Raw genomic sequence first — 14,149 nt, 5'->3', positions numbered from 1 at the left:
GAAGCTCTGGTCAAGCCTCCTCTCCTGGCCTCATTCGCCTCTGAGGCAAACATTTACACATGAAAGCCAGCTGTGGCCACATACTGACCCTCCCCAGCTCCTGTCTGAACTTTTTCAGTGAAGTAATATCCTTGTCTTGTTGGCTGAGCTCACATTTTAGACAGACAGACAGACAGACAGACAGACAGACATGCAGAGAGAGAGAGAGTGAAATGTGGAGTATGGGGGGAGAGTGTCAGTTTCAGAACACCACATGGATGCCTCTCGAATCTCCTCAAACCCATTATGTAAACAGCGTAGGACTGGACGTGACACTGCCTTTCCGAAGGGTGTATACTCTAGAGCGTGTCTGTCCCTCTCGACAGCACTGTGCTGTTGTTAGTGAAGGATGGGGAGGAGAAATAGCTGCTTTTCAAGGCTTTTCACCCGTCTCGCTGATGTAGAACCTGCACCTTCAGAGGACCAATGTCACAACTCACATCCAAGGGAGTCCCTCAGGGCACAGTCCTGTCCATGTCCCCGCAACAGCTATAGGGCCCGGTGTCTCACAGCAGGCTGAAGCAGGGCTGAGGCCCTATAGCGCAGGCCTGACTCCTCTCAACACTGGAATCCTTCTGCAGCTCCCCTGTCCCTGTCAGGAGGGGGAGAGGAGGATGGGTTAGGAGTAGGGCTGATGTCATGCTCACCGCTTCAGAACTTTCCCCTTCCCCCATTAGGGAGGTGGGCGCCTAGGCAAATGGCTTTGGGAGATAGTATTCTTTTATTGGGGGAGGAGGAAGAAGAAGAGGAAGAAAAGAAAATATTTGAAAAATCATAATCTCTTAAAACAGCCTTTTCCAGCTTTGAATTGTTTTGACAGAACTTCCCAAATTACAAGGAGGACCCTGCCCTGTGCCGGACTCTGAGCCCACAGGCCACACCTCCACATCCCATATAGTTCCTTAGCTGTTTGTTTTGTGAGACCAGGGCTACATAGCCCTGGCTATCCTGGAGCTCACTGTGTAAACCAGGCTGGCCTTGAACTCAGAGACGTGCCTGCCTCCCCTCCCGAGCTCCAGGAGTACCTGTGTATCACCACAACCAGCCTTCAGCCTTAGCTCTCTAAGGCAGCCAACACACATCTCAAGGCCTCGCCTCCGAGGCAGTGTCACAGGTGCAGGGCTTGTGAGGTGGCTACTTGAGTGTTTTGTTCAGATCTACTAGAAAAACTGCTTTTGTTTGACAGATCTCATCGAGTTACTGCTTCAGGAGACCTTAGGGACTGTCGCCAGCCTGGGACTTCTGGGGAGATCTGGACCATTTTCTATGAACCCTCCACTACAATCTCTATCTTTAAGAAGAAGCTCAAGGGTCAGAGTCAACAAGATGACCGTAACCCCCTCGTGAGTGACTGAAGCCTGGCCACACCTGGATGGGAGGCTCCACTCCAAGCTCCAGCTTGCTGGGACCCCTCCCCCTGAGGTTTCCTCAGAACTCCCTGCCCCTCCAGTCACCTCCATCTCTTTTGGGGGCACCCTGTTGCCGAGGCAGCACAGCATGGGGTCCTCCATCACCTTCTCTACCCTAGCTGCCCTGCATCTCTGTCCCCACCGGGGATGCTAAGACTGGGGCTGGGCTGACAGGACGCAGCTGGGCCTGGTTCTCGAAGACTCCTGGGTGGCGGGTAGGCATAGTGTATGATGAGTTTTCTTGCTTCTTCTCTATTTTGTCTGCATACAGATCAGTTCCCCCTGGTCCTTACAGTTTGGAACAGAGCCAGACTAAAAGACTTCTCAGGTTTTCTTAAAGGCTGACCTGGTTCCCCTCCAAGTTTGTTCTCACAAGGGATAGCACCCTGGATTAGAGCTTTCTCTGGTGCCGATTAAGGTATGTCGTCTAGTCTGAGAGGACTGAGACAGGGCCACACCAGGTGTCTTCTTCCTAGAGGGGTCTTTTCAATACCCAATGTCGTATGGGGCAAGCCTGATCCATGGGACAGACACAGTGAACTTCTTGTGTACTAGACTTAACTAGCCTGACCCTTAAGCAGTTCCCAATCCTGTGGAATCTGAATTCAGCCTGTCTTCCTCCTTCAGAGTCAGGAGTTTGAGGACTAGCACAGAGCGGGCCGTAGAGCAGTGGTAGGGAGCTTGCCTTGCATCCTTCAGGCCCTGGCTCTATCCCAGTGCTGCCAGAAAGGGGGTAGAGAAAGGACGGCAGCATAGCATGCGAGGAGCATCTATGGCTCCTACACAAGGCTTTAAAAGAAGGTCAAAACTACCAAGAGCTTTGTCCTTTGCCCCTTCATGGGGACAGAGTAGTTAGAAGTAAGGGCTCTTGTCGTGCCCATTGTCCCTTAGACAGGGAGGCAGACTACAGCATTGGCAGGAAAAGGCCAGGCCTGGGAACTGGAGATCTCCCAGGAGAGGTTAAAAGATTGAGAGCCCCAGCTGCAGTCTAAGGGGAAGGGCTATCCCTGACCGCAAAGTCCTGCAGTCTGGAGTGGCCTTTGTCAGCACAGCTGAGAAAAACAGCCTGTGCCCTGAAGGTGGACCTTGGTCACTCTCCTGCCAGCCCTTGAGCCTCTGCTCTCCTGGGTGTCCTCCTGGAATACTAAGCTCACCTTCCCTGAGTCTCTCAGCCACTGCCACTGAGGTCTTTCGTAGGGTTTGGGCATCTCATCTCCAGCTATGCCCCCAGGACTATATGGACAGCATCTGGGAAGCATCCTCAAGGAGAGGCAGCAGAGTGCAGACAAGGCAGTGACCAGAGCTGATGGCTAGAGAGGCAACCAGAGGAGGAACACTGGGTCTCTACAGTGGGCTGAGAGGCTGGCCCAGCTCCTATGGGAGGCCTGCAGGGGTACAGAGCTACTGGGCTTCGTCATCTCACTTTGATCTGGGAAAGGCTGCAGGCTCCTGGCTGTGAAGACCACTGGAAATTGAGTGACAGGAACAGGTTCCACTCCACAGCATTTGCAGGCTCTCCCCTGAGAACAAGCGTTGAGTCACAGAGCACCATGTGCATAGTACAGAGAGGACGTGGGCTCTTTCCCAGGGAAGGCTCACTGGCCAGGACATGCTCAGCTCAGGCCACCTCTCGCCTGCCTCTGCATACCTCGGAGGCAGGAAGCCAAGGCCCAGTGTGGTGGCAGCTGCAGCCCAGGAGCCCTGTATTGGTGTCCCCAGGAAGGGCAGTGGATGTGCCCACGCTCCTCCAACAGCAGCAGGGGACAGTGGGAAGGGCTATAAATCACCCAGGCCAGACCCAGAAATGACATCCACGGTCTGTTAGAACCTGTAGGTGGCCGGTCACAGAGGGCCTTTGTGCTGGTAAACACCCAGCTGGAGTGAACCTGAGGGAGAAGCGCAGACCCTCAGACATTAGCTAGAAGCATGGGTGCCTGTGTTCTTCCCTTCCTGTCACACCGTTTACAAAGCAGAGGCAGTAGGGAAGAAGCCTGTGGCGTCCTCTCCCACCTCAGCAAGGATGGGCTGAGGCCACCTAAAGTGAACAAGGAGGCCAGACCTCTGGACTTCTCAAAGTGTGGGCTCCGCTTCAGACTCCTCAGCCAAAAGCTCTCGCAGATCAAAGCTCTGGCCGGTGCAGCTGTCCTGGCCTCTGGGCCAGCCCCTGGATGTGCCTGGGCCAGGTGCCACCCCATGCCTCGCTGTCATCCCAGGCGGGACCCCACCTGATGCTCCTCATCAGCCACTGGCGGGACACTGAGTTTGCACAGGCTGTTGCCAAGGACAGTCCATGCTTGACCTTCAAGAGCACTTACAAGTAGATGGCCTCCCAGACTGTCAGCCCCTCTGCAGGGGACACGCGGCTCTCCCAGGCCATCTCACTCCACAGGCTTCCCCATGGTTACCCGGCTCTCTGCATTTGGAATCTCCTATTTGGGGGTTGAGGTCTGCTTTGGGTGCCGCCCTGGGAACTGTTAACCTCTGGTTGGTCCCTTTGTGTCTTTGTTTACTGTCCTCTTCTACCTCCGGGTCACTCTCCACCTAGCTGCTCTGGCTGAGGGTGGGGGACTTGTCAGACCTGCCGGCTGCACCCCCACCCGGGTCTGCCAGCAGAACCTGGGGGCCTCACACAGGCTCCTGTCATGCCAAGCTGGAGCTGACACACTGGCCAAGGCTGAGTGGGGCAGGGCGGACAAGTGGGAGGGCAGTCTCTCACGTCAGAGGGAAGTGTCCGAAGGTGTATATGGGAGGGGTCCTTTCTCGCCAGCACAGGGAGCTGCCATCTCCACCACATTCGGGGCACCAAGACCATCCGGTTCCCAGTCTCGCCCTCCAGCAGTGATGTGACTTTGGACAACAAGGCTTTATTTGTAAATATGCTCTTAATATACAACTTTGAGAATAAAATAGAAACATCATGTATTTTAAAATATCAGATGAAGTGTGACACACTGTATACAATTTAATATATATTTTTAGGATTTTGTTATTTAAGAAAATGGAATGTGACGGTACTTTTACAAAAGAGAGAAAAATGTTATTTTTACTGTTTGAAGAAAATAAATATTCTCATTGTTGTAGAAACAGTGGTGGGGCCTAGGCTGTCATTTCTCCAGGGTAGTCCAAGAGTTGGGTCCCACAGGAAAGCAGGGAGTGCTGGGACTCCATCCTCCCAGGCACCAGGCCTCGCATTGGCCATCTTTCTCCTGGTGGCTCTGGGTCTCGGCATTGCTTGACCACAGTTGAGGCAGGGCCGGCAAGTTCTGACCCGGCCTCCAGGACAACTACCCATGTAGTAGGGCAGCTTGGTCTAATCGCTGTGGTTGGTACCCAGCTTCCACTTCCCAAGCTCAAAACAGCCACCACCCCAGAAGGCAGGCCTGACGGGGAAACAGTGCAATTATCCCAGGAAGAACTAAGCCGGCCTCCAGCATCGCCTTACATCCCTGTCCCCATTCTCTCTGCTGTTGGTTGGTGTTTTGTCTTGTCTTGTTTGGTTTTTTGAGATGAGGTCTTCCTCTGATCTGCTGCCCAAGTTGGCCTCAAACTCTTGGGTTCAAGCCCTTTCCAACCCTCTCCTTAAGAAAGCAGTGCTTTACCGTGGTCCCTTCTGTGCCAACAAGGAAAAGAGTGGCAGAGTGGGTTGGTAGTTGGGGTATAGACCTGTAGCTAGCCGGCCAGGGTTCTGATTCTTCTGCCTTTCAGCTTGAGGCCAGGAAGAGTAAAGCAGGACTTTGAAGGGTTCCAGTGAGGGCTAACATCTGAAAACTCAGATTGGGCGGGGGAGACCAACGGCGAGCAGATCATCGAGAAGCACGGGAGGTACAGAGGTTCCGGCAAGGGATGTGGGGGCCTGGGGATGCCTCAAACCAGCACCGTGGAAGAAAGGCTGGTCAAGCCCATAGGTCAGGCACGAGCTTGGACCTGAGTGCTCAGGTTACATTCAAACCCCACTCACCGTGGGGCTTCTGTGCCTCTTTCCTGTCTAACAGGCAGGTGCAGTGCATCAAATTGCTGATGTCATAAGTCAAATAGTAGCTGTCACTTTTATTCTAGAATACACCTAGGGGTTAAGAACAAAGGTGTCTGACCTTGGTGTGTGGGTGGGAGGAAGGGCTGCTCTGACAAGGAACGTGTAAGTCACGGGTATCACAAAACTTTGAGTTCCGTGAGGACCAGTTCCAGTGATGTCAGTGTGGGCCATCAAGGCAAAGCTATCGGCCACCTGACAGATGACTCTGCTCTGAAGAGTCCCTTCCATATTGACATCCTGATATCCTTGGGGTGAGTGTAGAAGGTGGTCCCAAAAAGCTGCCAGGACAGTGTTGAGCTGCAGAGGTGGGTGAGAGAATTACAGAAAGGTTCAAGATAGGGCAAAGGTTTCCCAGAAGCAGTGAAACCTACCAAGCAAGCATACGGACTGCCAAGGTACATTTTCCCCCACGGCCTGTGGCTCCTTTGAGTCCCAGTTCCAGGTTCTCAGGGGTTGGTTGAGTCTCACCTCAGCCAGATTTTCTGGGGAACAGGCCAGGTCAGCCAAAGAATTCCACCACCACCTGAGATGTGAACAGTTCGCCGCAGTGCTGTCAAGGATCCCTGGTCAAAAGGCAAGATCCTGAGCCCAGACCCAGACTTCCCGTATCAGCTTCCCCTGAGACGTGCCCACCACATCTGACTGCCACTTCATCCACTTAGGAACTTTTACTACAGTCAGTCCTGGAAGCAATCGTCCTCACAGCCATCTGCTCGAGCTGTAGACCACTTTGTCTACCGACGGGACAGGGTTGTTGACTACTCAGCTGCAGAGACTTCCAACCCCAGATGTGTCCCAGGACAGAGGAGTGGCACACATTTGAGGACATGTGTGCAGCACAGCAGGCATCGCAGAGGCGTCTCCAGAATCTGTCCCAGTGGGGACACTGCGTCCGCCCTTGTGACCACACCATGAAAGCCCATTTCTGCCAGAGTGTTTCTCTTTCTGAACTTCCCTCTGTCTTCCGAGAACTGCTGTCCCTCCATCATAGAGGATATCTGTAATGGCAGGAAATGGCCGGTGAGGACAGAAGGAGACACTTCGCTGGTAGACTTCAGACAACCCCAGCAGCGACAGAAAAATAAATAACCAAGCCCAGAATGTGCAACTGCCCTACCCAGGGAACCCATTTGGGATTATGAGATGGTAGGAAGAGACCACCAAGCCCGTTTGAATGGAGTTCGGAGCCACCTGACCTTGACCTGGTGTGTTACAAATCCCCACAGCCCCTAATCCATCACCAGGGTGGCTCCGGTCTCATCCTTTTGTCCTGCAATCGAAGGCCTTTCCGGTGCAGGGGAGAAAGGCTGGACAAAGGTGACCTTGTCTCCAAGCTTAGGAGTCACATGGCCATGTCCTCTCCCAAGTGAGCCATGTGTGTTGAAACTGTAGGCAGACTCTGGGGCTCAGAGAACTGAGAAGCCTTTGTTCCTCCGTGGCAGCGCTGGGTCCCTACAGGGGTGTGTTTTTGCTCAGCCAAAGGGGACACTTTGGGGATAGAATATGTCAGCTATAGAATACATCCGCTTCAAGTGCAGTAGTGCCTGCCTGCAGCTTCAAGTCTTAATTTCTGCTCTCAAAACCACCAGGCCCCTGCCGAATGGGCCTACACCTGCTACTGGGGGTGGACAGTGGCTTGGAAGCCCATCTCTGGGACAGACAGCTGCAAGGACGCTCTGGGAAGTGAACCTGTCAGCTCTGTAGGGGGAGGGCTGGGAAGTGGGGTTCAGTAGGAAGGACTTGAGAAGCAAAGGAAATTGGAGACAGAAGGTCATCGGGAGAGCACAGAAAGGTCTAAATCACACAGGCTTTTGCAGGAGTAAAGCTACAGAATGCTCTTCACTCATGGCCAGGAATAGAGCAGGCACCACCATTAATTCTGGTCACTTAACGTAGCATGGTCCGGGCCCACTACCTTGTGTGCTGATCGTGTGATTTCTTTTTTTTTTTTTTTTTTTTTGGTTCTTTTTTTCGGAGCTGGGGACCGAACCCAGGGCCTTGCGCTTCCTAGGTAAGCGCTCTACCACTGAGCTAAATCCCCAGCCCCGATCATGTGATTTCTTAAGTGGTAGAATTGGCAAGGGATATTCAGACCTCTGATTTAGCCAAGTGTAGAAGCAGCTTTTTAAGAGTTTGTGAGCTGAGGGGAGCTTCTGAACATGCCGGTCAATCTAATGACAACTCCTGATAGCTACCATCCTCTACAGCACTACACTGTGAGTCCTGCCCTGTGTCACACACTTCACAGGCCGCTGGATCTGCCTTATTTTGTTTGTTTGGCATTTTATCCCTGGCCAAGATGACTTACAGGCTTAGAGTCTTTCAAAGGCACCAAGGTTCTTGGGTCAAACCAGACCAAACACATAAAACAAAAAAATGCCCGTCAAGTCAAAGTCTCCCAGCCACTAGAGCACCATTTTCACCTGACAAGTGTCCCTCGAGGTCTGAGGTGAGATGCCAAAGACCACGCCTCCCACCTTGGAACCGTAGAAGGCAGCTGGCTTCCCTAAGAGTTACAGGAACTTTTTTTAAAAAAGAGAAGTGAGGGGCTGAAGAGATGGCTCAGTGGTTAAGAGCACTGGCTGCTCTTCCAGAGGTCCTGAGTTCAAATCCCAGCAACCACATGGTGGCTCACAACCATCGGAAGTGTATGAAGACCAACTACAGTGTACTCACATATAAATAAAATAAATAAATCTTTTTTAAAAAAAGAAGTGAGCCTTTGTTTCTGTGTTTCTCATATAAAGCTGACTGAGTTGGCTGCTTGGGGAAAGAGACTAAATCCACGTAGGAGCAGCAGAAGCAGCAGGAACAGCATTGGTGACAGTAGCAGGAACAGCATTGGTAACAGCAGCACAAGGCCAGATGAGTCAGCTAAGAAGGCTTGGACCTTTTCAGCAAGTAGGAAAGGTGTCCTTGGTGTCAACAAAGCCAGGGCCCAATGTATCCACTGATGATAGAGTACGGTCTGAGGCAGTGAATGGATAATCGGTCTGTAAGCACTGGGACCACTGTGTACAGCTGCCAGGAAGTGAGCACAGAGTCTGCTTGGTGATGTCAAGCTGCCAGTGTCAAACAGCTGGGCGATCAGCCCAAAAGAGAGAGGGGAGATCTTTGCAGAGTTCAGGGGTGCCATTTCCCTGGCTCCCACTTTGTTTGCCTCTGGTCTCTGCCAGCTTCACGTTACTGAATTTCAGTGGCACAAAGTCAATATCCTGGGGTGGGTGACACAGTGGCCTAGCGTGGGGTGATGACATCATCATGGCGGTAGCCAGCACCTTATTGGCCAGCAGTAAGTCTCCCAAGGGAACACAGGCCCGTGTCTCTGAGTATGCTGCAGATTTCTCCAGAGCTGACTCAGTTTCCTGATGTTCCTGACAGCCTTACACATCATGGTGTTTTTACCTTTTGGCACCATAGCCTTCCCTTGAAGGGACATGTAGGCCTGTAGATCCACCTGGAATCCAAGCTGTCTGCTCCCACACTTAAGCATTGTGAGTCGTCATCCCAAAGTTGGATGATATTAAGGAAGTAGATGGACTTCCAGGTTGCCGTGTCTTCCTTGGGCAAGTCCTTTAAACCCACGAAGGGTTTTAAGACAATGTTACGGGGCTGGGGATTTAGCTCAGTGGTAGAGCGCTTACCTAGGAAGCACAAGGCCCTGGGTTCGGTCCCCAGCTCCGGAAAAAAGAACCAAAAAAAAAAAAAAAAAAAAAAGACAATGTTACTTTAAGGAGGATGCCTGACAAGATCCCCGTAGGTTCTTAGAACAAAGCTCTGGTTGCAAGACAGATTAACAAGAGGAAAGCACACCAGCCTTTTGGGCAGCCCAGCAATGCCAAGAAGGGGTCAAGCAGCAGAGGTCATGGCCAGAATTCAGCATTAAGCCAAGGTCCACTAGTGCCAGAACTGGAGCGCTTTCTCCTATGCACTACAGTCCCCCAGGCCCCTCTGAGGAGAGGTGTCCGGATTGTTCAGCATCACAGATGTCTCCAGACAGCCCAGGGAGAGTGCACACATTTGCCTGAGACACACCTGCTACAGTGTGCATGTGGAGCTCGGAGGACAACTCCTTCCACCTGTACTTGGACTCAGGAGATCGAATTTAGGTCGCCAGGCTTTGGTGACAGATGCTATTATTTGTTCCATCCCACACAGCTTGGGTCCCAGGACTGTGACCAGGGGAATCGAGGGGATGAAGTCAGGCAGATAAATGTACACAGAAAAGCTGGGTAGAAGTCACGGCCCGCCAGCAGCTCAGCCTGTTTATAGCACACATTTGAGCCAGAAGCAGTGTTCTTAGATGCAGCGGGACAGGAGGGGGGTTATTACATACAGTTGAACAAGAAGTGGGGGTATTACACAGAATAAATGAGGAGGCAAGGTTTATGGCGTACAGCTGAACAAGGAGGCAGATTTAGCTCATCTCGGCGGGAGCCGACTCTGTAGGGGAGCTGTCTCCAGGCTGTAAACAGCCCAGTGCAGAATGTGACGTGGACATTTTCTGTGCACACTGTCAACGTTCACCCTTGACCTGAGGAAGGCTCTGCGTCCCTCTGAGCCTTCTCGCCCTGAAGGTTTTCTATTCTGTGGAGCTAAGGCACTGGGGTCCTTGACATGGCCACACTGACGTCAGCAACACCTAGTCATTCAGAAGTTTGCTCACTTCCTACACTCTACCGAGTCAATTCGGTGGCCAGTGTTCAGTCGTTTGCTTGTTTGGTTTTTGAGACAGGATCTCGATGTGTAGCTCTGGCTGTCCTGGAACTCACTGTGTAGACAAGGCTGGTTTGAACTCACAGAGATCAGCCTGCCTCTGCCCCCTGGATGCTGTAATTAAAGACAAGCGCCTCAGCAGGTGAAAGTGCTTGCCCCACGTCTGACAGCCTTGGGGCCCACATGGTGAACGGGAAAAGCAGCTTCCACAAGCTCCACAGACCTACATACCATGGCATGCCCACACGCCCCACCCCCATAAATGTAATGACATTTTAAATGTAATACGAAGAAGATGGGCACCAAAATTTCCACCAGCAAGATGACAAGTGGGTAAAAGTCATGCAAGCCTGGCCCTAATGTCAAAATCCAGCACCCGTGAGCTCCCAAGACGTGTCCTCTGGCCTGCACATTCATGTGCGCATGAGTGCACGTGTGCACAGAGAAAGACAGAGAGACAGAGACAGAGAGAGACAAAGAGACAAAGAGAGACACACATGCAGACAGAGACAGAGAGACAAAGAGAGACACACATACACACAGAGACAGAGAGAGAGAAAGAGACAGAGAGACAGAGACAGAGAGAGACAAAGAGAGAGGGAGACAGAGAGACAGAGAGACAGAGACAGGGAGAGAGGGAGACAGAGAGACAGAGACAGAGAGAGACAGAGAGGGAGACAGAGAGACAGAGAGACACACATACACACAGAGACAGAGAGAGAGAAAGAGACAGAGAGACAGAGACAGAGAGAGACAAAGAGAGAGGGAGAGAGACAGAGACAGGGAGAGAGGGAGAGAGACAGAGAGACACAGAGAGAAAGAGAGAGACAGAGAGACAGAGAGACAGGGAGAGAGGGAGACAGAGAGACAGAGAGACACACATACACACAGAGACAGAGAGACAGAGAGACACTCATACACACAGAGACAGAGAGACAGAGAGACAGAGAGACACACATACACACAGAGACAGAGAGACACACATACACACAGAGACAGAGAGACAGAGACAGAGAGACAAAGAGAGAGAGACAAAGAGAGAGGGAGAGAGAGACAGAGAGACACACAGAGACAGAGAGACAGAGATAGAGAGACAAAGAGAGACGCACATACACAGAGAGAAAGAGAGCGCCTTTGTGAGAAGAAACTTCCATTTTTACAAAACGTGGATGATGTCCTAAGATGCTGTCCTGATTTTTCTCCCCAACAGTGAACTGCATGTGAGGGTCCTTTGCTCAGGGGCCATGTGCAGCGGGCGCTCGCCACAGGTCTCTGCTTGCTCACAAGCTTGCTTTCCATTGCTTGGTGTTCACTGCTTAATCCCCACAGCAACTGTATGGATTAGGCTTGTTTCTGTCCTGTCAGATGGGAGAAACATGGTTCAGGGAGTTTAAATAACTCATCTGTGAGCACTAGATTCAAGCCCCCAGCCACTCTCCAGCCTGCTTGCTTTCCTGAGAAACAACATGGGTGAGTTGTCTGGGTTGTGGGAAAAGGGAAGGAGCAATAGAGGGAGAACTGAGGGGACACACACACACACACACACACACACACACACACACACACACACACTACCCCTGTGCCATACAGCAGCCTGGCCTGAGAGAGCTGTAAGGAGAGAGAGCATAGCCTCCTCCACAGTCTGCCTGGGTCTCTCCTCACTGGTCTGCCCAGCAGGGGAGGGCAGCTGGTTCTTGGGGTTGTCTGTTCCTCCCCCCCCCACCAACACCCCACCCCACCCCCGCTCCGAGGAAGGAGCCCAGACCCAGGACAGCTGGCCGCCTGCACAGTGTTTTCCAGAGCCCAGGTTCTTTTAATTATAAGCAGTTTGCCGCCCTCAGCAATTCTTTGTTTCCCTCCACTAATACCCATGAGTTGGACTCCGCCCCCAAAGCCTCCCAGCCAAGCCCTGGGTTAAAATCATTTCCTTCCCACATAGAGATTCCTCCAGTCTGTTAGCTTGGCCTTCCTTCTGCGAGTGAGTGAGGCAAGGCGGGTTGTCTTGTTTGGCTGGGATTTACCACAGTGCCCTCTCTCTCAAGTTAGTTGCTAAGGCTTTGGACTCTCCCAGTTTGGGCATATCACTGGAGGCAAATCGGAGCTGAAGGCAATGGCGTGCAGGACACAGGCTTGATGTCACGCCCTGTGCGTGTAACTTGGGCCAACTTCTGCCAGGGAAACCAAGGATTTCTTTCCTACCAGAGAAACTTGACTATGCACCTAGACTCAAGGCAGGGCCTGCTGCTGCCACCACAGGTCTCCAGACCCCACTCAAGTTACCTTTTCTTCCAACCCCAGTGTCACTGCCCATGTATTAAATTGGTTGAGCACAGACAGCTATGAATGGTGCACCAGAAATCCCTACAGTTGGGAGGCTGAGAAAGGGTGTGAGTTCAAACCCAGCCTAGGCTACGTAGCAAGAGCCTGTAAGTAAACGGAACACCTCAGATTGAATTCAGCCATTGCAGTCAGCGCCTGAGCTTTATCATTTTTGGGATTTTTTGGTGGTTTTTGGTTTTGGTTTTGAGACAGTGTTTCTCTGGTGTCACCTGGCTGTCCTGGAACTCACATTCTAGACCAGGCTGGCCTTGAACTTAGAGATTTGCCTGCTTCTGCCTCCTGAACACTGGGATCAAAGGTGTGCACCCCCATACCCAGCCTTTTAAAAAATATATAATTTTTAAAATTCCATGTGCATTGGTGCTTTGCCTGCATGCATGTCTATGTGAAGGTGTTGAATCCCCAAGAACTGGAATTATAAACAGTTGGTGTAATGCGGGTGCTGGGAGTTGAACCTGGGTCTCTGGAAGAACAGCCTTTGCTCCTAACTCCTGAGCCATCTCTTCAGCCCTGGCTTGTACATTCCTTATACGTTTAGATGGGTTTTTTTAGCAGTAACTGTGGATCAAAGTCAGGAGAGGACCCACAGTAATAGAGCCATGGTCGATAGTCCCTATTCTTGTGATTTGGTTGGTTTTGTTTTGTTTTGTTTTAAAAAAAACAAACAAAAGATCTCATCCAGATGAGACAGGCTTTGAACTTGTGATGTAGTTAAGGTTGGCCTTGAATGTGATTCTCTCCCATTTCCATCTCCTGAGTTCTGGGATTACAGATTTGTGCCACCATACCCTGCCATCGGTCCCTATTCTGCAAATAAGAGTTGAGTCACAAACCAGACGTCACAGGGACTTTAGGTGATCTTGTCTTTGGAGGGAACCTGGCCTCATATCAGATGACAAGCCAACAACGCATACATAAGGGCAGTGTGCTTCTGAGAAAAGAACTGACATGGTTCCTGTCAGTGATTGTTTTTCCCTTAGCATGTTCAAAGCATGGTGTGTGTGTGTGTGTGTGTGTGTGTGTGTGTGTGTGTGTGTGCGCGCGCTCGCGCGCCAGCGCACGGAATGCCATGGTGCACATGTGGAGGTCAGAGGACAACTTGAAGGAGTTGGTTTTCTCCTTCACAGTGTGGGTTCTAGAGCTTAATCTCCGGTTGTCAGGATAGCAGCAATCACCTTTACTTGCTGAGCCAACTCCCGTGGCCCTCTCCACCTTCTGCTCTGAGCCAGAGCCTCTCACTGTACCTGGAGCTGGCCAGCAAGACCGGCTTTTGCCTCCTACCTTTTCCTCCTCAGCCCTGGGACTGCAGGTACGAGCTTTCTTACTTATGGGCTGAAGCTGGAACTCAGGTCCTCTCGCCTGCCCAACAAGCACTTTCCCAATTGAGCCATACCCCTCGGGCCGCAGCGCCACTGTGTCTCCCACCCGTCATCTCTGGGCTTAATCCACCATGCTGCTCCTGTTCCTTCCACAAGTTTCATCATCAATTAAGGCTGCGCTTCTCAACCTTCCCAGCGCTGCGACCCTTTAATACAGTTCCTCGAGTTGTGGTGACCCCCCAGCCATAAAATTGTTTCACTGCTGCCTCATAGCGGCTGTGACTGTTACAAAT

General features: G+C 51.7%; 1 protein-coding gene across 4 annotated transcripts in view; it reads left to right on the top strand.

The window, feature by feature from the left end:
- Kremen1 (kringle containing transmembrane protein 1) overlaps window positions 1–4,534 on the top strand; it is a 65,604-nt gene extending 61,070 nt beyond the window's left edge. For 3 of the 4 annotated variants that reach the window (XM_039091556.2, XM_063272802.1, XM_063272803.1), the window contains one exon: window positions 1,226–4,534. In XM_039091556.2, the coding sequence (XP_038947484.1) occupies window positions 1,226–1,394 (169 nt within the window). In that variant the 3' untranslated portion in view covers window positions 1,395–4,534. 4 annotated transcript variants of the gene reach the window in all.
- The last annotated feature ends 9,615 nt before the right edge of the window (window positions 4,535–14,149 follow it).

Source organism: Rattus norvegicus, chromosome 14, assembly GCF_036323735.1.
Source record: "Rattus norvegicus strain BN/NHsdMcwi chromosome 14, GRCr8, whole genome shotgun sequence".
Lineage (NCBI taxonomy): Eukaryota > Metazoa > Chordata > Mammalia > Rodentia > Muridae > Rattus > Rattus norvegicus.
Note: the sequence above shows the minus strand (reverse complement) of the source record. Positions and strands in the feature narration are given on the sequence as shown.